The sequence below is a fragment of the Sorex fumeus genome, unplaced genomic scaffold (assembly GCF_029834395.1).
Source record: "Sorex fumeus unplaced genomic scaffold, SorFum_2.1 ptg000044l, whole genome shotgun sequence".
NCBI lineage: Eukaryota > Metazoa > Chordata > Mammalia > Eulipotyphla > Soricidae > Sorex > Sorex fumeus.
In genome coordinates, this window is record NW_026606101.1 from 44,227,468 (window position 1) to 44,254,047 (window position 26,580).

The 26,580-nt window shown below is 65.3% G+C and overlaps 4 protein-coding genes across 6 annotated transcripts; 2 read left to right on the forward strand and 2 right to left on the reverse strand.

Moving 5' to 3' along the window:
• The first annotated feature begins 124 nt into the window (after positions 1 to 124).
• Positions 125 to 6,464, forward strand: TMEM175 (transmembrane protein 175). 2 transcript variants are annotated; one of them, XM_056121509.1, is made up of 11 exons: positions 125 to 229; positions 1,453 to 1,598; positions 1,720 to 1,758; positions 2,546 to 2,643; positions 3,194 to 3,245; positions 3,477 to 3,512; positions 3,852 to 3,935; positions 4,112 to 4,276; positions 5,003 to 5,081; positions 5,175 to 5,310; positions 5,599 to 6,464. In XM_056121509.1, exons 2-11 carry the CDS (start codon positions 1,461 to 1,463, stop codon positions 6,248 to 6,250), a joined length of 1,479 nt encoding a protein of 492 aa, XP_055977484.1. In that variant the 5' UTR covers positions 125 to 229; positions 1,453 to 1,460; the 3' UTR covers positions 6,251 to 6,464. The 2 variants fall into 2 exon arrangements, with proteins under 2 accessions (XP_055977484.1, XP_055977485.1); XM_056121510.1 differs by lacking the exons at positions 125 to 229; positions 2,546 to 2,643 and having other exon boundaries at positions 1,556 to 1,598; positions 5,599 to 6,463.
• Positions 6,398 to 13,341, reverse strand: DGKQ (diacylglycerol kinase theta). 2 transcript variants are annotated; one of them, XM_056121506.1, is made up of 23 exons: positions 13,185 to 13,341; positions 12,462 to 12,541; positions 12,274 to 12,373; positions 12,108 to 12,193; positions 11,885 to 12,010; positions 11,612 to 11,762; positions 11,478 to 11,543; positions 11,289 to 11,389; positions 11,061 to 11,218; positions 10,898 to 10,988; positions 10,767 to 10,821; positions 10,626 to 10,687; positions 10,338 to 10,488; positions 10,159 to 10,197; positions 9,703 to 9,818; positions 9,085 to 9,236; positions 8,185 to 8,333; positions 7,922 to 8,106; positions 7,734 to 7,834; positions 7,517 to 7,663; positions 7,320 to 7,431; positions 7,077 to 7,229; positions 6,398 to 6,991 (listed from the first exon to the last, which is right to left on the reverse strand). In XM_056121506.1, the coding sequence occupies exons 1-23, from the start codon at positions 13,324 to 13,326 to the stop codon at positions 6,911 to 6,913; spliced, it is 2,604 nt and encodes an 867-aa protein (XP_055977481.1). In that variant the 5' UTR covers positions 13,327 to 13,341; the 3' UTR covers positions 6,398 to 6,910. The 2 variants fall into 2 exon arrangements, with proteins under 2 accessions (XP_055977481.1, XP_055977482.1); XM_056121507.1 differs by having other exon boundaries at positions 6,399 to 6,991; positions 7,734 to 7,860; positions 7,954 to 8,106.
• Positions 13,342 to 16,567: 3,226 nt separating this feature from the next.
• IDUA (alpha-L-iduronidase) lies at positions 16,568 to 25,357 on the forward strand. The gene is made up of 14 exons (XM_056121515.1): positions 16,568 to 16,755; positions 16,901 to 17,041; positions 22,745 to 22,830; positions 22,904 to 23,011; positions 23,105 to 23,200; positions 23,275 to 23,477; positions 23,548 to 23,727; positions 23,800 to 24,016; positions 24,130 to 24,342; positions 24,418 to 24,539; positions 24,623 to 24,748; positions 24,824 to 24,900; positions 24,983 to 25,089; positions 25,187 to 25,357. The coding sequence occupies exons 1-14, from the start codon at positions 16,601 to 16,603 to the stop codon at positions 25,291 to 25,293; spliced, it is 1,938 nt and encodes a 645-aa protein (XP_055977490.1). The 5' UTR covers positions 16,568 to 16,600; the 3' UTR covers positions 25,294 to 25,357.
• Positions 17,392 to 19,737, reverse strand: SLC26A1 (solute carrier family 26 member 1). Its single transcript, XM_056121468.1, has 2 exons — positions 19,153 to 19,737; positions 17,392 to 18,894 (listed from the first exon to the last, which is right to left on the reverse strand). Exons 1-2 carry the CDS (start codon positions 19,735 to 19,737, stop codon positions 17,392 to 17,394), a joined length of 2,088 nt encoding a protein of 695 aa, XP_055977443.1.
• Positions 25,358 to 26,580: the final 1,223 nt, after the last annotated feature.

Below are 26,580 nucleotides of genomic sequence, written 5' to 3' on the forward strand. Positions count from 1 at the left end.
CCCGCTTCCGCCCCGACCCTGGCGTCGCGTGGGTTGTCCTTCCGCCGCGCCGGGCGCGCGCGAGTGACGTGCCGCGGCGCCGTGCCCCGCCCCGGATGTCCCGCTCCCGCGCCGCAGCCTGCGGAGCGGACTGGCGCGGCGGCTACCCGGGGAGCCGCCGGGGCCGCCGAGCGGGTCTTCCCCTCGTGGGCGGCGTCCAGTGCTCGGCCGTGCCCCGGAGCCGCCCCAGGTAAGACGGCCGCTCCCGGGCACACCTGCCTCGACCACACCGCAGGCGGCCCGGGCATTGCCCGCCCGATGGCCGGTAAACCGCGGCCCTCCTGCAGACCCCAGCCAAGGAGGGGCGGGCAGCGGAGTCGGGGCTCCCGAGAGGCAGGCAGCCGTGCCCCCAGGACAAGGGCGGGAGGAAGGAGTAGTCGGAGGCCCTCGCTGCCTGGGGATTTCTGGGTGTCCCCAGGTGGCACTCTGCGCTGCAGGAAGCCAGCGGCCCTGCGTGGCTTGGGGAACAGCCTGTAGCTGCCTAGCAGTTTGCAGCCGAGCGAAGATTGCAATTCAGGTTCTGGCACAACGTACCGCCCAGAACTAGTTAAAGCGTTTCCGGGACTAGGGAGATGCTTTGCAAGAGCCGGCACTTCAGTGCAAGCCCTGGCACCACATGGTGCCCAAGCCCACCCCCCCCTCGTGCGGCTCTGGAGGCCCCCAGTGCTACACGCTTGTGTCTTGGCATTGAGCTCTACAGCCGGCCTGGCTGAGTACAAGGATGTGCAGGACTTCCTAGAAATTAAGAACCTTTGAGACACTAATGATCTTCAGTGGTAGGACGGAGGTACACGACAGAGAAGTGGGCTTGATAAGGTGTTTGCTCAGATCCACCTGTCACCTAAGTCCCGGTCTAGTTACCATCCCAGCAGACTTTTCTGTAACAGGTCGGGCGAGAGACCACATCGGGCGTGCACTTGCCTTGCAGGCAGCCACCTTCTCTCACCTCCTGATCTCCAGGGTGCCTCACCCTGCAGCAGGCTCCCTCCCTGCAGAACAGCTGCATAGAAACCTGCTGGGGCGAGTTGATGTGCCCCTTAGGACACAGAACCTAAGACCTTGTCCTCAAACCACTCAGCACCTGCTGTGTGTGGTGGGCCTCAGCAGCTAGACCCCCTGTCAGACCCCCTGTCAGGGCCTAGGAGATGGCCCGGTCTCTTCCTGGATGGCCCCATGGCTGGACCTGACTCGTCCTCCCAGACCCATCTGCCCCACACAAGAGCCCCAGAGATGCACAGGACCAGAAGGGGCCAGCACAGCATCTGGGCTGGCCAGCAGACTTCCAGGACCTTCCCGGGGGATACAGGTGTCACTGTGTGTTCTGTCAAGGGGACTGTGGAGGCTTGACTGTTGGCAGCGGGGAAACGGGAGGGTCCTGGACCATACCACGCTCAGACCTGTGCTTCCTCCCAGGTCCTGCCATGTCCACCCCTCTGCAACCAGAGCAGGGAGACCTGCCCACGGATGGGAAGGATGAAGATCCTGTCGAGGGCACACAGCACTCCCAGCGCATGCTCAGCTTCAGTGACGCCCTGCTGTCCATCATCGCCACTGTGATGGTCTGTGGGCCCCTCCCAGCTGGGGGTGGGGTGACCTTCAGCACGGTGGGAACCCCACTTGTGTCTGAGGCTCAGCCCCCCACGGGAGAATGTTATCAGTTCCCTTTGTGTTTCTGTCTAGATCCTGCCGGTGACCCACACGGAGATCTCCCCAGAACAGGTATTTTGGGGTCAGCAGGTAGGCAGGACAACGAAAGACTCTAGGGTGTCGGCCCTCCAGCTCTGAGGTGCAGGGCGGGCCTGGCCAGACACAGTTGCCAGGCACGTGGCTACCCCTAGCAACACCTGTGAGCCGCAAGGCTGGGTACTCTCAGTCCCAGGAGGCCCTGGTCTCTAACCTCATCGTGTCTGCTCTGTCACCCAGGCCACGCACAGACACACATTCCAGGTTAGCCATCTCTTGGAGCAGATCAGCTGGCGCCTGGCTCACATGCCAACACAGAGCTCCAGGGCTCCTGTCACCAGGTCAAACACTCACAGACAGACACACACACACATGGGTTCCATGCAGACTCCTTCCCAGCTCGGCCCCTGTTTTACTAGTGCTCTGCTGGGTGCACGCCTCCATTCCCTGTGCAGCCCCACAGCCCAGCACCCCCCAACACATGTCCCGTGTGTGCAGGACAGGACAGGAGCAGGTGGAGGCAGGTCCTGGAGGCTGGCCATAATGGTCCTCACCACAGCACCAGCCCAGCACTGCCAGCGCTAGCCTCTGTCCCCACTGCTCCAAGGGCCACTGCTCTGCCTCAGAAGCAGTTTCAGACAAAAGGAGTGTTCCAGAACGGAAACACTTGCTGGCAGAGGTGCCCCGAGGGGCCTTAGGACTAGGGGAACCCCTGAGGAGGCTATGCAGGGACAGCGGAACCTACCCGACACAGGTCCCAGGAGCCCCGGGAGCTGGCTCCTGCCGGATGCATGGCTACATCTGTTGCTGCTTTGCTATTTAGGAGTTCGACAAGGGGATCCAGAAACTTCTAGCAACCAGGATAGCTGTGTACCTGATGACTTTTCTCATTGTCACCGTGGCCTGGGCTGCGCACACAAGGTCAGATCTGTGTGTGTGCGCGCGCACCCCTCTCTCCCCAGTTCTGTTCTGAGAGGCCCAGCGTGCGCCCCCGTGTGCTCAGGAGGCCCCGGGCAGCAGGAGCTGGTGCTGGCCTGGGTTCCCTAGGCCCTGCAGGCGACTGCGGCTGCGGCTGCCTTGTCTCTGGACACAGGCGACTTGCCCTGGGGCTAGGGAAGGCCTAGATGGGCCCCTGCCAGCCCACTCGGAGCTTCTTGTCAGGATGGTTGCTTGAGACCCCACAGCCAGGCAGACCAGCGGTGCTGAGCTTCGTAGGCCTGGGACCCTGGGATGGGTGCCTGGCCTCCCTGACCCCACAGGTCTGTGCCTGGCAGGCTCTGAGTCCTGCAGGCCTCACACACCAGCATAGTGCAGGCCAGTGCCCAGGGTACCTGGGACTGAACCTGCGCCCCTGGGGTCCTGCCTGCTTGCTGCGCCTGGTCTCCATCTCGTCACGCTGACTCGTGCTAGTGCAGCAAAGAGGCTGGGGAAGGTGCTCTTCACACCTGTCTCCACGGTTCTCCCTTGCTAGGTTGTTCCAGCTGGTTGGGAAAATCGATGACACACTTGCCCTGCTCAATCTGGTGAGTTTGTCCCTCCACGGGTGGGGGATGGGAGGAGACTTCGACTTCACTGTGGTGATGGGGAGGGGAGGATAGTGAGGATGGCAGGGGGAGGACAGCCTTTGGCTCCTTGCCCTGTGCACAGCAGACTTCCAGCTTTCCTGGGGGGCCAGGTGCTGGCTTCTGGTGCAGGGCCAGACGCTGGCTCTGGGGTCTCTTCGCTGGCCTTACTCCTCTTCCCGCACCTTGCAGGCCTGCATGATGACCATCACCTTCCTTCCCTTCACGGTGAGTACCTTGGCCACACCTGCCGTACCCCCTACCCCACCAGGCCCAGAATTGCTCATTGTCAGCTGGCAGGTGCCGAGGAAGAAAAGTTTCTGGAGCTGAGTGCTGGGGCCCGGGTGTCAGGCTGGAAGGAGGAAGGGGCACAGGCGCCCTGAGTGGGTCCCATCCCATGTGGCCTAGGCCCTTGCAGCCCTGGCCGCATTGACCCCAATCGGTGCACAGTCGCCATCTCCAGCCTGGGCCTGAGGGTTCAGCAAGAGGAATTCCAAGCCAGAGCTCAGCCAGGTTGGGCTGGAGCTCCAGCCCTGCACACCTGTCTCGTTTGTTCTGTGGCTCTAGTTCTCCCTGATGGTGACCTTTCCCGACGTGCCCCTGGGTATCTTCCTGTTCTGCGTGTGTGTGATCGCCATCGGCACCGTGCAGGTACAGGAGCACCCGTGGGGGATCCAGGGCCGTGCAGGATCCCTGGTCCCCAGATGCCTGAGGTCAGCACGATCCTGCCTTGGGACACACGGGCACGTGGGCACGTGGGGGTGTGCGGGCAGAGGGCTCTCGTGAATGGGCGTGCAGCACCCGGCCTCTGCCTGTCCCCCTGCCAGGCGCTGATTGTGGCGTACGCGTTCTACTTCCCACGCCTCCTGGACCCCCGGATCGGGCGCTCTGCCAACAGGGGCTTGTATCAGCGGCACATCCTGGGCATCGTGCTCCGTGGGCCTGCCCTGTGTTTCGCTGCCGCCTGCTTCTCCCTCTTCTTCTACCCCCTGGTGAGTGCGGATTTTCTCGGAGGCAGAGCAGAGCTGGGCTAGGCAGCCTTAGGGAGGGCTGGAGGGCCTTTGCCTGTCTGCGGGCCCAGGGCAAGGCTAGGGGCAGGTGAGAAGTGACCCCGCAGCTGGAAGGCCAGCTCTTCGGGCCCTAAGCAGCACCCCCATGGTGAGTCGTGGGAGCCCAGCCATGGCACCCTACAGGGAGCACGTCCAGAGCTGGCGCCTTGTGGAGGCTGGGAGTTACCAGGCTAGACTTTTGGGAGGGAGCTCCACACTAAGAAGGGTCAGGTGAGACCAGCGGGGAGGGAGAGAAGCACCGGGAAGGAGCTGCCGTGGGGGCCTGTGTGTATAGGGGTTGCAAGCACAGGCACGGCTCCAGGGTGTCAGGGCCATGTGAGGGGTGAGGCAGGTCCCCATCGTGGACAAGTGCCCAGGATGAAGGAAGGAGAAGGTAGGCTGGGGGGAGGGGAGTACCAGGCCTGGGCACATTGCGTTTCCCTCTGTGTGGACGGTGCTGCTCAGGGCTGCGCAGACACCCCTGGATTGCTCTCCCCAGTCCTGGCGAGGGGGGTGGCCCCCTGCCCCATGCAGTGTCTCCCACAGCTGAGCAGGCTCCTGCGAAGCGTCTGCACAAATCAGTTTTGCACTAATGGGTGGGGTCTGGGGACAGGAACACTTCAGTGTCCCTCCAGGGAATCCGCCTGATCACTGTGTCTCCCTCCTCAGTCCTACCTGCTGATGGCGACCGTCATCTTCCTCCCCTACGTCAGCAAAGCCGCCAGCTGGTGCAAGGGCCGACTCACGGGTAGGCCCCGTGCCCCAGAGTGGGCACTTCCAGCCGCATGCCTGCTGCTCGGGCCAGCCCTGTGACAGGGGCTTGGCCCTGTTGCACCCACAGGCCCCAGGGAGCCCCCAGCCCCCAGCATGGAGCTCTTCACCTTTGACCTGCATGAGCCACTCAGTAAGGAGCGCGTGGAAGCCTTCAGCGACGGGGTCTATGCCATTGTGGCCACGCTGCTCATCCTGGACATCTGGTGAGGAGCCAGCTGCCCCTCCCGGGCCAGGGGCCAGCCAGAGTGCCGTAGTGGCCAGTGTGGGCAGCATGGAACTATGGTTCCCCAGCATCCAGCAGGCATGGCTCGGGGAGGGCTCCCCTGGAGGCCAGGGCAGTCAGGCACACTGAAGATGCAGGAAGGAGGTGGCTCCTCTGGGTGGGGCAGCAGGACCCCCGTCCCCCGCCCCTCACCCCCCGGGTGTCCTCGAACCCGTGGTTTGTGCTGAGTGTGAGCCCAGGCAGGGCTGCTGAGACTGTCCTCTTGCAGTGAGGACAACATCCCAGACCCCAGGGACGTGAAGGACAAGTTCCACGGCAGCCTGGTAGCAGCGCTGAGTGAGTTTGGCCCACGCTTCCTGGCCTACTTCGGCTCCTTCGCCACGGTGGGCCTGCTCTGGTCTGCCCACCACTCGCTGTTCCTGCACGTCCGCAGAGCAACGCAGGCCATGGGGCTGCTCAACACGCTGGCGCTGGCCTTTGTGGGCGGCCTGCCGCTGGCCTACCAGCAGACCTCGGCCTTCGCCCGGCAGCCGCACGACGAGCTGGAGCGTGTGCGCGTCAGCTGTGTCATCATCTTCTTTGCGAGCATCTTCCAGTTTGCCACCTGGACTGCGGCCCTGCTGCACCAGGGTGAGACGCTGCAGCCGGCCGCCCGCTTCGGGGGTCAGGAGCATGCCTTCATGTTTGCCAAGCTGGCGCTGTACCCATGCGCCAGCCTGCTGGCCTTCGTGTCCACCTGCTTCCTGAGCCGCTTCAGCACCGCCATCTTCCACCTCATGCAGCTGGCCGTGCCCTTCGCCTTCCTGCTGCTGCGTCTGCTGGTGCGCCTGGGCCTGGCTGTGCTGCGGGCCCTGCTCCGGGCTGGCCCCCATCGTGAGGAGGACATCCGCTCCCCCCTCCTCCCTGACCCCCACGCGTGAGGCGGCCTCCTGCTGTCAGAAGGGACTGTCTGGGCCTCTGGAAGCTGCATCAGGCCAACCCAGTGGGGTGGGGCGACTGCCCTCAGGCCCCAGGCAGAGACGAGGCTTGGGGAGAGCAAGACCAGGCTGTATTTGTCTGGACATGGCTTGGGGCACAGTGGGAAGTGGTCAGTTACAGGCACAAACACAGACAAGGCCACCGCAGCACCACAGCCACCCCATGGAGGGCGTGGGCCTGTGCAGCAATTACAGCACTAAGACGGAAACTGTTGTGTGAGTGTATATGTGGAGGGCGTGGGCGGGACCGGCCACTGAGGTGCAATGAGAGTGTGGGGAGCTGGTGGCAGGCCTGGCATCAGCTGCAGCGGGGTGGGACAAGACAAAGTGCTGGTGCCTCTTGGGTGATGAAAGGGTCTCCTCCCCCACCCCCAGGCTGGGCCAGGCCTAGTGGGCCAGGGTCCCCTCCCAGTACTGAGCCTCCTAGTGGAAGGTGCAGCTTCTGAGGGGCGTTGGGGCTATAGGAGCTGGTGGCCAGGCTGGCCTGTATCTGTCAGACAGCGACCTCCGGCCCGTGACAGTGATGGACGCCAGAGCCTGGCACTGCCCCAGGACGAGGCTGGGCACCTGCCTGAGCAGCTCCACCTGTGGGTTGTCTGTCCATCAGCAGCCTGTGCTCCCACTCGGGGCAGGCATCCCATCAGCCTTTCGGGGCCTCTGCTTGGCCTTGCGCAGCATGTGCACCTGGAGGGCAATGGGAGCACAGTGGGCAGAGGGGGCGGGGGGCGGGCAGGGGAGGGAGGGGACCAACCTCCTGAGCCTGACATACCTTTGGGCCAGCAGCTGAGATGATGATGTGCCCAGGAGCCTGAATCCAGGGCTCACCATCTACCTGCACGGGGGTGGCCTTGAGGAGGGTGACTCGGAAGTAGGAGCCCTGAGCAATGCGGATGCCAGAGCGCAGCCCGCCCTGGACCTGGCCCTGGGGGAGGGGAGCCAGTTCAGGGATGCGTGCTGCCAGGGCGGCCCGCCCCCGAAGCCCCGGCCTCCGAGGCAGCTGCCCTCTGCTCACCATGTGCAGGACGCCCGTCACCCCCACCACCTCCAGCAGCCCATCGTCCATACGCGGCTTCTCGAACCTCGAGTCGTTGTCGGAGCCCCACAGGTCAGCCCCTGAGCCCCAGCTGCGAGGAGGGTGTGCGGTGAGCCTGGTGGTCCAGGGTGGCCCTGGCTTGCCCAGCCCGCTGCCCACCTGCCCCGCCCCTGCACCTGGGAATGTTGATGAAGATGAGGCCCTCGAGGCTGGGCAGTGCCACTTCCTGCCGCCCCACCTGCAGCCGCACCTCCCTGTGCAGGCCCCGGGAGTGGCTCATCTTCTGCAGCCCAGCCCGCAGGTACATGCCCTTGTTGTGGAGCCTAGAGGATGGGGCGCTGCAATGAGGTGGGGCAGCCCCAAAGGGGCCGCCCACAAGGCGCTGGCTGGTACCTGCTGGTGAACCTGCTGGGCTCCTCCTCCCGCGCTTGGTGGAAGTCCAGGCTCAGCTCCGCGTCGATGCCAATCCCACAGTAGTTGCTCATCTGCACGATCTGAGGCCGCGTGTCCCGCTGAGCCCCTGCAGCCCAGGCAACCCCCCCCCCCCCCCACTGCCAAGCAGGCAACACCCCCCACTACACCTTGGGAGGTTCAGGTTCGGCATTGGCTGCACTGCTCTCAGCACCACTGGCCTGCTGAGCATCCAGCAGGATGGTCCAGCGGTCCACAAGCACAGCGTCTGCCTCGTCCACTGACAGCAGCATGGACAGTGGGTCCTCCCCGCTGTAGCCAGGCCCCCAGCGGAGCACACGGCCAAGGTCATTCCCTGCAACACGGGCATATGCAGGCTGACACCCGCCTCCACAGTGATGGGCCAGGAGATCCCACACAGCCACTGACCCACCTGTGCCCAGGGGCAGGATGGCCACCGACGGGTCAGGGCAAGCCAAACGGTGCCGCATCTCCTCCAGGGCAGCGAGCACCCAGCCCACGGTGCCATCCCCTCCACATACCAGCACCCGGAAGCACGGCACTTGGGCAAACAGGTGGAGCCTGGGTGGAGACAGACAGTGTTAGCTGCCCAGTGAGGGAAAGAGTCAGGGACACAGAGAGGGACAATGAAGGACACAGACACAGTGAGGGACAGAGAGGGAGAGTCTCCCTGGCAGCTTCAAGCCACAATGGATCCCCCAGGTCCCTGGAGCTCCCGTGTGTGTGTGTGTGTGTGTGTGTGTGTGTAAGGGCTGTGCAGGCATGTGCATGTGCATTAGGTCCACCTGTGTGTGCATGTGTAAATGCACGTATGTATGTAGGGCATAAAAATGTGCTGGGCCTGCCAGTGTATGTACACATGTATGCATATGCAGGGCATGTACATGTGTGTGTGATGGGCCCACCTGTATGCATGTGTGTATATATGCATGCAAAGAATGTGCATGCATGTGTGTGCTAGGCCCACCTGCGTGCGCAAATGAGTATGCGTATGCAGGGTATGTGCACGCATGTGTGTCTGGGTCCACCTGAATTTGCATATGTGTGCTAAGCCTGCCGATGGATGCGCACATTTGTTTGCACGTGCAGGACATGTACGTGTGTGTGCTAGGCCTGCTTGTATGTGTGCACATGTGCATGTGTGCAGTGCCTGTGTGTGTGTTGGACCCACTTGTGCATGTTCATAATGTGTAAGGTGTATGTGTGTGTGTGTGTGTGTGTGTGCTGGGCTTGCCTGTACGTGTGGAGACATGTTTTTGTATGCAGAGTATGCACACGCGTGTGTTTGTGTCCCTCCTGGGCCCCCACTCACCCAGGCAGAGGCCCACCATTGGTCAGGTCAAAGACCTGGTGAGGGTTCAGCAGCTTCCGGAAACTGGTGAGCAGGTCACGGCCCTGGAGGCCTCCACTCTTGGGGTTGACGAACACGAGGAGCGGCCGGCAGCCTGGGGGCAGCTCTGTGTGCTGATGGGGGGCTGGGTCAGGGCAGGCTCCCAAGGCCACGCAGCCCCCCCACGGCTGTCCGAGTAGGGCCACCACCTGTGGCCCAGCATGGCAGTGACAAAGCCACAACACCTCCACGGTGACCATGCCCGCGTCATCTCCTGACCCGCAGTTGCTCTTCAGGCCAGCGCACCGGGGATGGTGTGAGCAGCCCTCCCCGCCACCCCAAGATGCTTGTGCCTGTAGGGGAGCTCTGCCACGAGGGCGAGTGGCCAGGCCCTGGTGGCCTGACCCAGAGGCGCTCCACAGGACCACGCTGACCTGTGAGCTGGGGTACAAGTGTGACCCTGAGACTGCCAGGGAGACCCCAGGGCTCACTCCCACCATCAGGCCATGCGGCCCTCTGACACAGCTGGTCTTCAGGACAAGTCCAGCATCAGGGAGGGCACCGAGACCTCTGACCTCAGGGGCCCCCCAGCCCACTCACCAGCACCTCTGGGAGCACGAGGGCACTCAGCGCTTGGCCACGCACAGCCGTCTCCCGGACCAGCATGTACAGACGCTCGGCCTCAGCAAAGCAGGTCACCTCCAGCACCACGGCACCTGTGCAGGCAGGGGGCTCACAGACAGCCCCTCGCAGAGCCCCAGCTGCCCTGCCAGCCCACATGGGGAATGGCACCACCAGGCAGAAGTGGGGCAGATGGGGCCTCCCTGTCCTGGGGTCCCAAGGGCAGAGCTGGCCACACACCAGCCCCTCCACTGGGCACGTGGAGACCCCCACGGCAAGTCTCGGTCACCTCTTGGCAAAGCCACTACTTCAGGTTTCCCTGGCCCTGGCTCTCCTGAGAGGGAGGTCAGGACCCACCTACCTGGGGATGGCCTTTAACCTGGAAGCAGGAAGGGCAGGGTTCTCCCACCTAACTGTGGGGTGGGGCAGGCTCACCTTGAGAGGAGTAGACGTGGCTCACGGACACCAGGCCAGCTGCAAGGGGGCAGAAGACTGACCCTGCTGCCGCCCCTGCACTCAGGGCCCCCGCCCCCCTGCACCCGACTCCCCCAGGCACCCACCCACACTCCACCTTCAATAGCCCTCAGTCCCTGCCGGGCCAGTGGTGGCCGCACCTTTGGTGGCCAGGGCCTTGTCCAGCAGGTCGCGGTATTCCTCAGGGGACAGACCACACGGCAGGCCACCAACAAACAGAGAGACCCGTGGGGCCACGGCCCTGCTCTCGGCCACATAGAAGCGCACCTGGTTCATCTGCCGCAAAGACGTCTGTGGGGGGGGGGGGGAAATGATGGGGGTGGGTGCTGGGGCAGTCGGGCAGCCAGTGTGGCCAGGGCCCAAGCCTCTGGACGCACCTGGCACTGGGCTCCCCCGGGCACGGTGGGGACAGCAGCCACAGCACCCACCTGCCGGATATCTCGAAGCCGGTCGAGCAGTGACTCACTGTCGGCCAGGGGTGTCCGCTGGACTGGAGAACAGAGTGCACTGAGGGCCAGGCGCCAGGCAGCGGCAGGGCGGGCAGCTCCAGGACACAGTGTGACACTCACCTTGCTTGCTCCCCATGATCACTTCCATCAGCTGGAAGCTTGGGGCACCCTCAGCCTGCAGTGGGGGGTGGACATCAGGTCTGGCCCCCAGCTCCCTCCCAGGGACCCTCCGGGGAGTCCCCAGGACCCACCTGGCGCCCGAGCAGCGGAAGGACCTCCAGCACCACAGTCCCCGCGGTGCTCTGTGGGGTCACACAGACGGACACGTAGGCTGCGCCCTCCCTGCAGAGGTCAAGCTTAGGCCTGGCCTGGGCACACCCCCACCCCCAACCCAACCCCTGGCGGGGGCCTCACTGGTGCCAGGCGGGGTAGATCTTCAGGACCTCCTGCGTGCGAGGCCGGGCACGGAGGACCCAGGCCGTGGGCAGCTCCCCAGGGGTGGCAGCCGGCAGCGCCTGCAGCTCCACGTTCTCAGGGTCCTCAGGGAGGTAGTAAGCCCGCAGAGCCACCTCCTGCAGAGGGTCAAAAGCTGCAGGGCTCGGGGCCACTCCGGAATGCCCCCACGGCCACGATGCAGCTTACCAGCACCTCCTCGCTCCGGGCCTGGCGAGGCACCACGATGACCTGGAAGTGGTTCCGTTGCACCGCATCGTTGCCATCAAAGACCCTCAGGGTCTGCTTGCCTGGGTCAGAAGGGAGTGGGTGTGGATCTGCGGTGGGGACAGGGCAGGGGAGGACGAGTGCCGGGACGGGAAGGGCTCAGCCGCTTACCGGACTCGGGGGCAGGCCCCTCTCTGCCGGGGCTGGTGCTGCTGTCCTCATTCTCCGCCCAGTCCCCTGCAGAGGGACAGTGGCTGCTGCCTCAGGGCCCCTACCCCCAGCCCACCACCCTCCCGGCCCCTCACCTGGCTCTGCCAGCCTCTCGCAAATGCGGAAACAGTGCATTTTGCTGAAGTTTCGGGACAGCAGGCGCACGCATGTGGGGGGCAGGGTCAAGCTGGTCAGGCGCCCAAAGGTGCACTCGGCAGCAATCACCGCAGCGCAGACGGAGTGGGCCTGGGTGGGGGCACCGTGAGGAGCTGCCCAGCTCCCAGAAGCCCCGGCTCTGCACCGTGTGGGAAGAGGGGGCAGACCCCGGCAGATAAGGCATGCCCCCCTGCCGCCCTGCTCAAGCCCACCTGCACGCCGCACCACTCGCAGCGGACGCCGGCCAGCACATCAGAGGAGCCGCAGGTCTTCCTGCAAACTTGGCAGCGCGCGCCCGCAGGCAGGTTGCCCTCCCGCCAGTGGTGCCGCTGCGCGTCCTGCTGAGGGTGGCCACCACGGGGTGTCAGGGGTCGGTGGGGGCCCCTCCAGCGCCCGCCCGCCCCCACCTGGCAGCCGGGGAGCCGCCGCACTTACGGGGTCCCGGTGCCCGTCCCGGTGGCACTGGCGGCAATCGCTGCAGGCGAAGGGCACACAGTCGGGGTGAACGTGCAGCTCACACACTGGGGGGCGGGAGGGTCAGGGCCGGCCTGCGGCGGCGCCCCACCCACGCCCCCCACCCACCCCGCGCGCCCCCAGCTACCTTCGCAGCGCAGCGCGGGCGAGTCCAGGCCCCGGCGGCACACGGCGCAGAAGCGCCGCCGCAGGAGCCGGCGCGGGCCGAAGCAGTGCGCCACGGGGACCTGCAGGGGCAGCTGCTCAGACACCGAACAGGGCCGCCCCCCACCCTCAGGCAGCCCCCGTCCCCCGCGCGCCGTGACCCCTACGCACGCGGACCAGGCCGGGCGCCAGGCTGGCACAGGGCATCTTCACTTGCTTCAGGCACTTCTCATGGGACATGAAGTTGCACACTACGGGGAGGAGCATCGTGAGCGCGACGCCCCCCCAGAGACCCCGACATCCCACGCCCCCAGGTCTGTTCGGGCCCCTGCCTCTCCACACGCTGCGTGAGCAGGGTTACGGCCCAAGGGCGGCCGAACCCTGAGCCGGCAGACCGGGAAGGCGGATGCACAAGGACACGCCCCGTCGTCCTGGGGACCTGGCTGGGGAGGGGTACACGGGGGACGCGGCCCCTCCTGGCCCCCAGCTGGGCCCTGGGCGGTGCGGAAGTGGCGAGCCCGAAGAGGGCCCCGTGCCCGTAGGGGCGGGCGGACAGTGCCCGCTTGCCTCCCTGGCGCTGGGCGATAGCACCCCGCGCAGCACACCCCACATCCGGGGCTCCGACTGCCTGGTCACCCCCGCTGCTAGCAGATAACAGCCGCCCCCCGCCCCCCAGGCCCAGGGCCAGCGCAGAGCTGTCCCCAGTGGCCCGTCTACTCCGCACACCCGGGGACCACGCCAGGCCAGCCCGGCCGCCCGGCAGGCGCCCCGCGGTGCCCAGATCGGGCATGCCCAGCCCCCTCCCGCCCCACCCCGTCCAAGCACGAGCGCGGCCCGCGAGAGCCGGGGCAGGAAAGGGTGGGACGCGGGCGGCACGCGGAGGGCCGGGCTCACCGTCGCACAGGAAGCCCGCCAGCCCCCAGATGAAGTCGGAGCAGAGGTGGCAGAAGGTGGGCTTGGTGAGCGTCACCTTCCGGAATCTGTGGCCCGGCTCGGGGCGCAGGGAGCCGCCGCCGGGCTCGGCAGCCGCTGCCATCCCCCGCCCGCGCGGCCCGCGCTGTGCGGGCCGCGGGGAGCGCGGAGGAGTGCCGGGTCCGTGCTGGGGAAGGGGCGCGCGCCCGCCGCCAGCCGCCCGCCCGCCACCCGGATCGACGCGCTCGCCGCCAGCGCGCAGGCGCATCCCGGGGGCGGGGACCTGCCGGGAGGGGCGGGGCCTGCCGGGCCGGTAGGGGCTTGCAAGGGCGGGGCCTATGGGAGCTGCAGGGGCGGGGCGGGGCTTGCAGGGGTGGGGCCTATGGGAGCTGCAGGGGCGGGGCCTGCCGGGGCGGGGCGGGCCCGGGCGGGAGAAGGTAAGGCTGGTGTTCCCAGGCCCAGAGCCCTACCCATGTCTTGCACATACTGGACTCCCAGACTTTGCACCTGTGATGCCCAGGCCCCCGCTCCCATATGATGTGGTGATCCCAACCAGGGTTCCCCGTTGCTCAGAGCAAAGTTGGGAGTTCTCAGTGCTTTCTAGACTGGGGCGACCTGAGTTTCAGGCCTGGCCCTTCTGGCCCCAGTCTGAGGTGTAGGCCCGGGAGCAATATGTGGAGAAGGGTCAGTCCGTATTTGGGGGGCCCCAGTATCATCTGCAAAGGTGGAGGGAGAAGGGCGCTAGGAAGACCACCTCTGTGTCCCCAGAGGCCCCTACGCATTGCTCTCCCCAAATAAACAAAGGTTAAAATAATAAATTAGGGCTGAAGAGACAGTACAGCAAGTAAGGCAAGTACTTGCCTTTGCATGTGCCTGACCCAGGTTTGATCTCTGACCCTGAAGATGGTCCCCCAAGCCCAGCTAGGAGTTACTCTGAGCATGGAGCCAGGAATAATCCCTGAGTGCTGCTGGGTATGGCCAAAACCCAAAAAAATAAAGAAAAGTTTTACATCCCAGGCTCTTGTTCCTTCTCACGAGGTGGCTTACGGCCAAGTGTGCTGTATGAGTACCTCCAGGACACCCTCATCTGGGCTCTTTTTGTTGTCATTGTTTTTGCTTTTTGGGCCACACCCAGCTGTACTCAGAGATGATTACTGATGGGGCTCCAGGGACCGTATGTGATACAGGGCATCAGCATGCAAGGTCCTCCCCCTCTCTTATTTTTATTGGATTTATTTATTGGAAGTTCCTGAGCTTTTTTTTACCCATGAAATTGAACATTGTATTTCTGAATGAAGCTGTGGTGCAGCCAACCAGTTAGCAGAAAGGCAGGTGGCCGCTGAGAGAACTGAGAAGTAGGGTGAGGCACTCCGAGGACGCAAGGACAGCAAGTCTGAAGAATGACCCGGGCTAGACTAAGGAGCTATCACACATTGCTGCCAAGTAGAAAAGTTTTTAGCTGTTCAGTGCTGGCTTCTGTACTATGAGCGCCTAGCTTCTATACTATGCTGCTTAGTTAGAAGCCAATTGATGTTGCCAAGCAGGATGTGATAAGAATGTATAAAATGCCTGGATTCAGGTTTGGGGCTGTTTACTGCACTCATTCCCAGATCTGTAGCCCTGCAGGTTAATAAAAGCTCTTAAGTTCCATGAACGAGAGTGCTGGAGATTCCTCGGTTAATCTCTCACGCACAACACAGCCTATCTGGGTAAAGTACCCTGGGTGAGGCATTCATTGCGTTGCCTTTTTTCACTATATTCCAGTATTATCTTCAGGCCTGGAGGGTTTCCTTTGGTAAATACTCTGTAAACCGTAAGGAAGCTCCTTTATATATAATACCCCTCTTTGTTCTTGTTGCTCAGTATTCTGATACTATCTGGGTTTTCATCATTCTGATCAGGATGTCTTGGAGTATTTTTATGTGGCCCTCTTTCAGCTGGTCCCCTATGGGCTTCCGGGACCTAGTGCATGCACTCTCTAGCTTTGGGAACTTGTCAGCATGATGGCTTTGACAGTTGCTTCCTCATCAGGGTCGTCCTCCGGCCCTCCAGGACCCCGATTCTTATGCTGTTCCTTTTAAGTTAATTCCAAAGTTCTCTTACCAGCCATTCATTTATTTTGAATGACTTCTATTATCTGAAGTTTCCTGAACCACTGATTTTGTCCTCAGCAGCAATCGCTCCACTGCTGAGGCTGCCCAGAGAGTAATTTTCATTTTGCCCATCAAGTTTTTCAGTTCCAGCATTTCTGTTTGTAGTTTTTCATTTCTTCTCTCCTATCCTTTGTGTTTTATTAGTACTTTGTCCCATTGTTTCTTTGAGCTTGAGCATATCCATTCTGAATTCATTTCCAGAGAGATGATATACAGAGAGAGGGTTCTTATGGATTGGTTCCTAGGATTACAGTCTTCACCCGCTACCCATGGTGGGGATGTGCGCTGCTTTACTGTGGTTCCTTACGTAGTCTGGGTGTGTGTGTGTTCCTCTTCACTCTCAACATCCCCCCTCCACTGTCAGCAAGATATCTGGGGGAGCCCTACTGAAGGAGGAAGAGAGATTATCTTGCCCCACTTCTGCAAAGGGCACTAACTCCTGACCTTTGGGGGAAACCGGTCCCAGCTCAGTCCGTTTTGTCCAAACCCAGAGTGAGTGGGCCTCTGGAGGCCTGGGGCAGGGGCGGCCCGGCAGAGTGCTGGGGACCCACTTCTGTGCTTGCATGTTTATCGGCCATGTGCTGGTGGTCAGGGGCCACGCCTGGGAAGGACCCCTCCGAGATGCTGGGATTTGAGCCACACATGGGGAGGTGCAACGGGAGGGCCTTACTTACTTACTTACTTATGGGGAGGTGAGTGCCCTAACTTAACCGTGGACTCTCTCAAACAGGTTTGTTTGAGAGGCTGCTTCCTGCTGTGAGCGCGAGGCCACTGACCCACCGGTCCTCACAGCTGACTCCATGGCTCCACCCAGGCTCCACCACTCTGGGAAGGTCCATGCAGGTCCCCCTGTCCCTCCACCTCCAGCCGGCATGGGCTCTTCTCAGCCCCGCGCACCCGGGGCACCAGCAGGACGGGCACATCAGGGCGGGTGAGGGGGCCGTCACCGCCCCCACGCTCTCTGCCGGCCACTGGCCGGGGAGGCCGCCCCAGGCCCCGCTGTCCGCCCGCCCCGGCCCCGCCCAGCTGCTATCCCCGCCCCGCCCACGCCCCGCCCCACTGCCCCTGCACTGGGCCTTGTCCCCGCGTCCCCGCCCCGTCCCCTCGCCGCCCCGCCCCGCCCCGCCGCCCCTGGCCGGGGCCTTGTCCCAGCGTCCCGCCCCGGCCTGTCCCCGCCCGACCGGTCCCCGTCACGTGGCCCACGACTGGAGGCGGAACGCGGTACCCTGCCGGTGGTCCCCAGCCATGCGTCCCCAGCGGCCCCGCGCCCCGCTGCTCGCGCTCCTGGGGGCGCTGCTGGCGGCCCCCGCGGCCCCGGCCCGGGCCCCGCACTTAGTGCTCGTGGACGCGGCGCGACCTCTGCGGCCCCTGCGGCCCTTCTGGAGGAGCACTGGCTTCTGGTGAGCTGGGCCGCAGCCCCCACCCCCACCCCCGACCCCCACAGACAGAGGCTTTCCGCATCTGGGGGTTTATTCTGTGCTCAGGAGGAGGGGCCCTGCCGGCGTGGATCAGGGAGTCTCACCCGCCCACCCCCTCTTTCCCCAGCCCCCCACTGCCCCACAGCCAGGCTGACCGCTTCGTCCTCGGGTGGGACCAGCAGCTCAACCTGGCCTACGTGGGCGCCGTCCCTCACGGAGGAATAGAGCAGGTGCGCACCCACTGGCTGTTGGAGCTCCTCACGGCCAGGTGGGTGTGCCGGAGGCGGGGAGCCGGGCGGAGCCCACCGGGCGCTTCAGGGCCGTGGCCCGCAGGCCATGGCCAGCTCTGGTCTGGGGCCCAAATGGACAGCTCACTGCCCAACTCTGCCGGGCCAGCCCCTGGGGAGGGCCAGGGGCAGGCCGGGCTGGCCCGGACACGCCTCCCCCGCAGAGCTGAGAGACACTTGGGCGTGATGTGGGCGGCTCAGAGGCTCAGGGCGGTGGTGCTGTGCTCGCTGTGCTCATGGGCCTGGATCCATGGCCCAGCGGTCTCTCTCTGGTCTCTGAATCTGGCTGCCTGGGGTGACACCCAGGACACAGCGGGGCAGGCATGGGCTGCTAGCAGGGGCGGTCCGCGGACACCTGCTCCCTGAAGCGGGCGTGGGCGGCCTGCACGGCACTGTGGACGTTGGGGAACAGCTGTCCCTCCTCTGCACTGGCCCCCAGGTCTTCCCCGAGGAAGCCCCCTCTGCACAGGGCAGCTCTGACTGAGGGGCTACAGCCGGCCAGGAGCAGGGCGATGCCCAGGGCCTGGTAGTCTCGCCGCAGTTCGCGCAGTGTGGCCATGCCCGCCACATCCAGGAACAGCAGGGGGGCACAGTCGATGACCACGGCGTGGAAGTCGGCTACAGGGGACAGCAGGGCTGTGGCACTGGGCCCTGCAGCCAGGTCCGTGCCCTCCTGCGTGTCTGGCCCTGTCCTCCTGGCAGCCACGCGGCCTGGGTCCAGCCCGGTGAGGCCATAGAGTGAGCGCAGAAAGAAGTCCTTGTTGGCGTGGTAGAGCGGGCCTGTGAAACGGAACACCCGCACACCCGGCTCAGCCACCAGGCCCTCAAACTCGGCCGCGTCCTCGTAGCAGGCAGAGTCCCCAGCCCGGGCTAGGAGGGCGGCCCGCGGGCGCCGCGTGCGGGCGGCCAGGCCGAGCACGGAGAGCAGCGCCCCGGCCAGCAGCCCGGCCTCGGTGCTGAGCAGCACGCAGGTGGCCGCGGTGGCCACCCACACCAGGGCGTCCGGCCTGCTGAGCCGCCAGAGCCGGGGCACATCCCGCACCTTGCGCAGGGCACCCCGCAGGCTGACCGCGATGACGCAGGCGAGCACGCTGCGTGGCAGGGCCTGGAAGAGCGGCGCCAGCACCAGCAGCACCAGCAGCACCACTGTGGCGCTGACCACGCCCGACAGCTGCGTGCGGCCACCCGTGGCCGTCTTCACCAGGCTCTTGGCCAGGGCGGCACTGGTGGCAAAGCAGTGGAAGAAGGCGGGCAACACGTTGCAGCAGCCCACGGCCAGCAGCTCCTGGTTGGCGCGCACTGCGTAGCCGTGGCTGCGCGCGAACATCTCCGCCAGGGAGACGGAGAAAGCAGCGCCCACCAGGGCCAGGGGCACCGCGTCCAGCGCCACCCGCCACATCAGCCCGGCGTCCGGCGCCTGGGGGGCCGCGAAGCCAGTGGGGATGCGGCCAGCCACGCTGGAGCCGAAGCGCTCATGGAGCCGCCCGAAGTGGGACACGAGCGTGGCCACCACGATGACCAGCAGCTCTGCGGGCAGCGGCACTGGCAGGCGGTGCCGGTAGCGCTCGGACAGCTCCTTGGTGGCCAACAGCAGGGCCAGGCTCAGGGCGCTGGTCACCACGTCGCAGGGGTTGGCCTGCCCGACACTGCGCAGGAGGCTGAGCCATGTGCGCGGCACCATACCCAGGCCCTGGTGGCGGGGCAGCCGCACACCCAGCATGTGCCGGAGCTGCGAGGTCAGGATGGTCACTGAGGCACCTGCCGCAAAGCCGTCCAGCAGCGGCTGTGAGAGGTAGGTGGACAGGAAGCCCAGGCGGAGGATGCCCATGAGGACCTGCGGACAGAACCCAGCTGGGTCACCCGCACGTTGTGGACGGTGTGGTCAGGAGACATTTGCCGCAGCAGCGGAGTTACCTCAAGGGCGCCGACATGACAGGAAGCGGGCCACGCATGGGCAGGAGGCCACACCTTGCCTCTGCATCTGCCTCTGCATGCTCTGGGGACCTGGAGCCTGACCCCTGATGGGCACGCCGCTGTCCCCCACACTGCCCAGCCTCCCTCTGCCCTCCAGGGTGGTGCTCAGATGCCTCACCTGGTAGATCCCGGTCACCAGTGTGAGGGCACAGGCCACACGGATGGCGTAGCAGTCCTGCCCACACGGTTGGGGCTCCAGAGCCTCTGTGGAGGTGTTGTGGGCACTGAGGTTCCACCCTGGGCCCTCGGCGGCTGTGGTGGCGGCAGGGTCGAAGCCGGCCAGCAGGAGCTCGCGGTCCACCACCTGTCCCACCATGAGGCACAGCAGGCTGAAGATGCCCACAGACACGTGGCGCGAGGTGCCCAGCAGGAAGTAAATGAGGTTTGCGAAGAAGGAGGTGTAGAGGCTGTAGATGGGCTGCAGCCCGGCCAGCAGGGAGTAGGCAATGGCCTGGGGCACCAGGATGATGCCGATGACCAGCCCGGACAACACGTCGCCAGCCAGGTCTTCCCGCAGGCGGTAGCGCGGCAGCCAGTGCGTGGCAGGCACCAACGTCTGCAGCAGTTCCTGGGCACCCCGCAGGCGGCACTCTCGCCGCAGCTGGCTCTTGAGCCTCTGCCACAGGCCCCGGGGGGCGGGGGGCTGCCGGCGCACCAGAACCAGCCCTGGCCCCTGCGGTGTGCGCTCCGGGCACACATCCATGGTGGGCACCTCAGGATCCTGTGGCCAGAAACACGGGGTCAGGGGCGTCCCGGTGCCCACTTGCCCATCCACACACCTTCTGCCCGTGGCCCTGCCCTGCTCCCTGGAGAGGGAGGTGCTAGGCCAGTGCCCACAGTGGAGGGCCGAGAGCTGTGTCCCTGCTGGCTGACGCACACACGGTGGTCTTGCCACCTGTCTCCCTGGCTGAGAGGGGCCTGCCCCGGCCCACCCCTTCCCCTGGGAGCTTCTCGAGCCTGGGCTGACTCACCGGGGCAGAGGCCAGGAAGGCCAGCCCAGGTTCCCTTGGGGCCTGCTGACTGGACCCCTGAGCCCGCTGGCTCCAAGCACAGGGTGCTGGCAAGCGGTTCAGGAGCCAGCTAAGCACTGAGTAGCTGGCAGTGCTGGACCGCTGGCCTCAGGCTCTGAGAGCTGCCCACTGGGCTGGGCCTGCAGCGACGTTATTTACCTGGAGAGTGCTGAGTCACAGGTCCACCTGCATCGTTACCTGAGCTGCTAATCCGGAGGGCTGGGAGCTGTGCTGTAACCAGAGGCTCCAGCAAGCTCCCCACTTCAGACGCCGCGGTGGGTGCGGCTGGCCTGGCAGACAGCTGGGGCAGGTTCTGGGGTGAGGCACGACGGGGAGGGGGGGCCCAGCGGGCCACTGAGCCTTTCGCGAAGCCCACAGCAGCAGCCCCAGGGCCCTAGGAGGTGGGTCTCCGCGTCTCCTCCCGGCACCCCCAGCCCTGCCTCGTGGGTGCCCACCCACTGCCCTGCGGAAGCCTGACCTGGGTCACGCGGGGTAAGCAGATCACGGGGAGGGGCGTGTCCGTGGGTGCATCTGTAGGTGTGTGGGAGTGTCTGCGGGTGACTGCATGTCTGCGGGGAGTGTGGAGGGATCTGTGGGTGTCTGTCTGGGGAGGTTGCTATACCACGGTGAGTCCAGCCTCACGAAGGGTGCCCCATCTCTACTGGGCTTTGGGCCCCCCAAGCAGTGCTCGGTGGTCACTCAAAGACGCCAGCCATGTGCCAGGCCCTCACTCTACAGGAAGCACATGAGGTGGCTTCCTAGGGGCTGGGGGGCTTCAGCAGACAGGGGCACCCTAGGCAGCTTTGCTCCCCAGCCCCATGCAGGGCGGAGCACGGGAGGAGCATGCCCCGCGTGTGTGTGCAGGTGTGCCCGGCTCGGCCTGCCCAGGTCTCAGAGTTGCTGTGGTTCAGGTGGGGACTGGGGTGTACAGAAGCCAAGGTCCTTATCTCCTGGTGCCACTGTGGCTCATAAACAGGCTTTATCTCCAGCCCTGCTACCGGATGCTGCTGGGTTCTGGCTGGGGCTGCAGGCACTGCTGGTTCTCACAGGACATGAGGAGAGGCCACTCAGGAGGTCCCATGGAGACACTCGGCGAGCTGTCCCCGGCTCCTGTGACATCCTGCACCCCCCTCCCCCCGCCCGGGGCCAGCCGCGCTGTTCTTGGTGGCAGAAATTATGGCCGGGAAGCTTCCGCTGAGGTCATGCTTGACCTTTCAGAGTCCCATGGCCCCCTGACGTACCCCCAGAGTGCCACCCCACCTCCTCTGTCCCCATCTGTGAGTGGGGGCAGGGGTCTCCAGAGCCTTCCCCTGGACTCTCGCGCTCCAGGGCCGCACAGCTGGCTCTTGTTGCCTTTAAGGAGCTCTCCAGGCTGCACACTCCTCGGAAACCTGCCTGGCCAGGCCAGCTCTGCGCCTCCTGCCCCCGGTGCAGCCCGGGGCTTCTGGGGGACCTGGTCATCTCGCACCCTCTCACCCGTCACCGCGCACTGAGCACCAAGCACTCACCCGTGCGGGGCGGCTCGTCCTCACGGCCAGACTGGGGGGCGGGGGACCCTTCCTGTGGGCGCCTGGCAGGGCAGGGCCCGGGTTCTGCTCTCCCGTGGTGGGCTCGGCCCGTGCCCCCCAGCCCACCCCCATTTACCTCTCTTGGTGCACCCGGAGCCCCTGCGGCGAGCTAGCGGCGACCCACCCCAGCACACACCTGCGGAACTTTGGAACCCGCCTGGGCTGTGCACTTAATTTTCACCCTTGCGTGTGAGCAGTTCTTCCTTGGCTACTGGCACTGACCTTTGGATGGGAGGGCTGGGGAGGGGGAGTCCCCTTCCTGCGGGGAGGAGGCCTGAGCAGCAGGAAGCACGTGTAGAGGCCCTGGGCTCCCTAGCTGGGCCCTCCCCCGCCCTCATTCCAGGAAGGTCCTCAGGGCCGCCCGCCTGCAGTGTTCCCCACTGGCACGCCCCAATCACCGGTCCGGGATGAAGTCTGGGAGCTTGGGGGCAGGACCCCAGCACTGTGTCCCCAGGACCCCTCCACCCACCCGGAGACCCTGCTCACCTGTCCACTCCTGTCCTGCCCCAGTCTGGCTGTAGCGGGGACTCTGCCACGTGCGGGCAAACCTGGGGCAACAGGAGGACGGGCTGGGCTGGGCTGGGCTGGGAGGCTGGACACTGAAGTTGGTCACTGAGCAACACAGGGATGAGGTGAGGGCCGGTCCAGGGGAGCGTGGGGAGCACAGGATGCCAGGTGCGGGCTCTGGATGCCTGACCGACCAGCAGCCCCGTCTGGGCTGTGGCCTGCTCAGCTCCTCCCCCCAGCCTCCATGTGCCCCCGGCCACAGCCAGTCTGCTGCTGTGGGTCTGACACTCGAGCCTCCCGCCTGGGGCTGTGTGTGCCCAGAAATGAGGGAGGGTCTGCTCCTGGCTTGAGGGGTCCCTGGCCAACATGAGCCACAGGCACGGGGGCACCCTGCCACCTCCCATCCACCTCCCCCCAGAACCCCAGCCTGTGCCCCCCCCCCCAGCCTTCCCACACGCCCTGTCGTCCCTGCCCCACCCCTGGCCACAGGCTCTGGCCAGGTTGGGATGCTCTGCAGACACCGGCAGCATGGGCGGGCAGGTCTCGGCATCTGCCTCCTGCTTTCCAGTGGCGGCTCCAGCCCGGGGCCCTTCTCCCCACTCCCATGCTGATGTCCTCCTGCTAGGGGCTCAGCCGGACAGGGGCTCATCTACAACTTCACCCACCTGGACGGGTACCTGGACCTTCTCAGGGAGAACCAGCTCCTGCCAGGTAGAGGGGTCGGCGGGGGGAGGCAGGAGAGGGGGAGGGCAGTGGACGGCAGGCAGCCCCTCCTGTGCTGCAGGCTTCGAGCTGATGGGCAGCCCCTCTGGACGCTTCACGGACTTTGAGGACAAGCAGCAGGTGTTTGCCTGGAAGGACCTGGTCTCCCAGCTGGCCCGCAGATACATCGGTGTGTAGGGCGCCCCCCCCCCACCCGCCCCGCTTCTGGCATGCAACTCTCCGGGGGAGGGGGAGGGTGTGCCACAGCAGGGCCACTTCACAGGGCGGTACGGACTCGCGCACGTGTCCCGGTGGAACTTCGAGACGTGGAATGAGCCGGACCACCATGACTTCGACAACGTGACCATGACCTTGCAAGGTGGGCGGGACTCCCTGGGCAGGGCACGGGGTGCATGCGTGGCCCCTCGGGGACGACCCCGTCCCTCCGTGCAGGCTTCTGCAACTACTATGACGCCTGCTCCGAGGGTCTTCGAGAGGCCAGCCCTGCACTGCGCCTGGGCGGCCCCGGCGACTCCTTCCACCCACCACCCCACTCGCCGCTGTGCTGGGGCCTGCTGGCGCACTGCCACCACGGTACCAACTTCTTCACCGGGGAGCTGGGCGTGCGGCTGGACTACATCGCCCTCCACAAGAAGGTAGGCCGAGGCCCGGCTGCCGGCGCAGCTGTGGCGGGGGCCCTGGCGACTCTTACGCTGCTGTGCGCAGGGCGCGGGCAGCTCCATCTACATCCTGGAGCAGGAGAAGGCGGCCGTGCAGCAGATTCGGCAGCTTTTCCCCAAGTTTGCTGACACCCCCATTTTCAACGACGAGGCGGACCCACTGGTGGGCTGGTCCCTGCCACAGCCCTGGAGAGCCGACGTGACCTACGCGGCCATGGTGGTGAAGGTGAGGCGCTCGTGCCCGCCCCCCCAGGCCTCAGGCACCCCTGGGCCCGCTGAGTGTGTCCCGCTGCCACAGGTCATCGCGCAGCACCAGAACCTGCTGGTGGCTGACAACAGCTCGGGGGTCCACTACTCGCTGCTGAGCAACGACAATGCCTTCCTGAGCTACCACCCTCACCCCTTCACACAACGCACGCTCACGGCACGCTTCCAGGTCAACAACACACGCCCGCCCCACGTGCAGCTGGTGCGCAAGCCGGTGCTCACGGCCCTGGGGCTGCTGGCACTGCTGGGTGAGCGTGGGACATGAAGGGACGGGACGAGCTGCAGATGGGACGAGCCGTGAAAGGACGGGCGAGCGGGGCAGAGGGCACTGAGTGACCGTCGCGTGGGACCTGGCCTGCAGACGGTGAGCAGCTCTGGGCCGAGGTGTCGCAGGCCGGCATGGTGCTGGACAGCAATCACTCAGTGGGGGTCCTGGCCAGCGCCCACCGCCCTGCAGGCCCCACCGATGCCTGGCGAGCCACTGTGCTGGTCTACGTGAGTGACGACACCCGGGCCCACGCCAACCGCAGTGTGGCCGTGACCCTGAACCTACAGGGCGTGCCCCCGGGCCAGGGTGAGCTGGGGGCAGAGCGGGGCAGGGAAGGGCGGGGCTGCAGGACGCGCAGCCTCAGTGTCCCCCGACCCGCAGACCTAGTCTATGTGACGCTGCGTATGGACAACCAGCTCTGCAGCCCCCACGCGGAGTGGCAGCGCCTCGGCCGGCCCGTCTTCCCCTCGGCCCAGCAGTTCCGGCAGATGCGCGCGGCAGAGGTTCTGAGGCGGGTGGGCACCAGGGGAGGCCATGCGTGCCCGCTCATCCCGCCCGGGGTCCCTGACCTCTGCTGCCTCCTCAGGACCCCGTGGCGTCGACACCTAGGCCTTTCCCCACCCGTGGCCGCCTGACCCTCCGCCCCAAACTCCCGGTGCCCGCACTCCTGCTGCTCCACGTGTGTGCCCGGCCTGAGAAGCCTCCCGGACAGGCAGGTGCCCCCTCCTGTGCCACCCTGATGCCCCGCCCTGCCCCCACCTCATGCAGTGCCTCTGTCGTCCCTCAGGTGACCCGGCTCCGCACGCTGCCCCTGACCCGCGGGCAGCTGCTTCTCGTCTGGTCGGACGAGCGGGTGGGCTCCAAGTGCGTGAGTGAGCGGCCGCGTCCTTCCCCGTCCATGGGGCACTGCAGGCTGGAGGGCGAATGGCCTTGCACTGCCTTGCAGGTGCCTGCGGACCTACGAAGTCCAGTTCTCCGCAGAGGGGCCCCACACAGCCTTCGTGCCTGTCCACAGGAAGCCCTCCACCTTCAACCTCTTTGTCTTCAGCCCAGGTGCGCCCAGGTCTCTTGCCCACCCGTCAGCTGGGGGTGCTTTTAGGACTTGGGGCAGGTTCAGATCTTAACCAGGGACCCGCCCGTATGTCCCCAGACTCTGCTGCTGTCTCCGGCTCCTACCGCGTGCGTGCAGTGGACTACTGGGAGCGGCCAGGCCCCTTCTCGAGTCCCGTGCGCTACCTGGAGGCCCCCAGGGGCTGAGGGCCCCCTTCCCAGAGGAGCCTATGTGGGAGGGGAGGGGCAGGTGCCCAGCCCACACGCCCCTCCTGCCTCTCCTCGCCCCCTTAAGACATGTGCTTTTCCACATGTCGTCTCACGCGTGACTTTGTGGAACAGGCACTGGCCTGGGCCTTGCCCACTGCCCCCTGCTCAGAGTGGCCCTGCCGAGAGACACCTGTCCACGCCGGCCGCCTTGGGGCAGTCCTGGTCGTCCTGCAGATTCAGGAGTTGAGTCTGCACTGGAGGGGCCCCTGGACATCCGCCTCGTGGGCAGACCAGGACCGGAGGTGTTGGCAGAGTTGGGGAAAGGCCCGTGCCCAGAGAGGGAGTGGGAGGGCTCCTGGCAGGGGCCGTGTCTCAACCTGGGAGTTAGACAGCCAGTGGGTGCAGGGGCCTCACCCCATCCTACCTCCCCAGTGTGAGAGGTTAAGGTGCACCCAGGCCCACTGCGAGCCGTCCCTGCCTAATGGGTGCGGGGCAGCAGCCTGGAGCCCCTGCGAGGCCCACACAGCTCGTCCTGGGCCTTGACACAGGCTGGCGCCTTCCCAGGCCACAGGCATACCCTGTCCATGCACACACCAGGATTCGGGGCTCCCCCTCGTCCCTGCCCTGGTGGCAAGCACACAGTGTGACCTTTGTCCGCCCCCAGGCCCCTTGATGGCCGCTGACTGAGTCCCTGGGGTTGACTGAGGCAGATTGGGCTGTGGTGGCTCGTGGTCTGATGGGACATGCTGTACCCCCTGGCAGGTCTCACCTGCCACCCACTGGTCTCTGTGCCTGTGGGCAGCAGTTGAGGACAGCAGCCTTGCCTTGACACAGACTGGCACCTTCCCAGGGTGGGGTCAGAGTGATAGAGCAGGGAGGGTGCTCACCATGCACACAGCCCACCCGTGTTCACGGCACCCAGTACGGTCCCCTGAGCTTGCCAGGAGTCAGCCCTGAGCACTGCTGAGTGTGGCCCCTAAAACAAAAAGCAAAACAAAACTTTCCCAGGACTCCTGGATGTCCCTGGTGGTCTCCTCTCCGAAACCGTGCCCTGATCTCTCGGGCACTGCTCACCCCTGCCCACTGGGCCCGGTCAGCACTGGCCCTCCAAGAAATGGCCTGGGACCCTGCGTAGAGCAAGGCCCCCTCACCAAGCCCTGTCTTGGGTTCCGCATGGCAGCCTGAGCACGAGGTGGGTGCCTGTGTGCCCAGGTTCACTGCTGGACACTGTGTCCACACCCCAGAAACGCCGTCCCCGTTGAGGCGCTCTCTCCTCAGCTGGTG

What these genes read in the sequence shown, in the direction of transcription:
- TMEM175 (XM_056121509.1), top strand. Translation starts at nt 1,461, where the DNA reads ATGTCCACCCCTCTGCAACCAGAGCAGGGAGACCTGCCCACGGATGGG. An exon ending in CCATCATCGCCACTGTGATG is followed by an intron (nt 1,599 to 1,719) that starts GTCTGTGGGCCC and finishes GTTTCTGTCTAG; the next exon opens with ATCCTGCCGGTGACCCACAC. An exon ending in CGGAGATCTCCCCAGAACAG is followed by an intron (nt 1,759 to 2,545) that starts GTATTTTGGGGT and finishes TTTGCTATTTAG; the next exon opens with GAGTTCGACAAGGGGATCCA.
- DGKQ (XM_056121506.1), bottom strand. Translation starts at nt 13,326, where the DNA reads ATGGCAGCGGCTGCCGAGCCCGGCGGCGGCTCCCTGCGCCCCGAGCCG. An exon ending in TTCCGCTGCTCGGGCGCCAG is followed by an intron (nt 10,822 to 10,897) that starts GTGGGTCCTGGG and finishes CCCCCACTGCAG; the next exon opens with GCTGAGGGTGCCCCAAGCTT. An exon ending in GATCATGGGGAGCAAGCAAG is followed by an intron (nt 10,688 to 10,766) that starts GTGAGTGTCACA and finishes TCTGTTCTCCAG; the next exon opens with TCCAGCGGACACCCCTGGCC.
- IDUA (XM_056121515.1), top strand. Translation starts at nt 16,601, where the DNA reads ATGCGTCCCCAGCGGCCCCGCGCCCCGCTGCTCGCGCTCCTGGGGGCG. An exon ending in GGAGAACCAGCTCCTGCCAG is followed by an intron (nt 22,831 to 22,903) that starts GTAGAGGGGTCG and finishes CCTGTGCTGCAG; the next exon opens with GCTTCGAGCTGATGGGCAGC. An exon ending in GGGCGTGCCCCCGGGCCAGG is followed by an intron (nt 24,343 to 24,417) that starts GTGAGCTGGGGG and finishes CCCGACCCGCAG; the next exon opens with ACCTAGTCTATGTGACGCTG.
- SLC26A1 (XM_056121468.1), bottom strand. Translation starts at nt 19,737, where the DNA reads ATGGATGTGTGCCCGGAGCGCACACCGCAGGGGCCAGGGCTGGTTCTG. An exon ending in TGGTGACCGGGATCTACCAG is followed by an intron (nt 18,895 to 19,152) that starts GTGAGGCATCTG and finishes TTCTGTCCGCAG; the next exon opens with GTCCTCATGGGCATCCTCCG.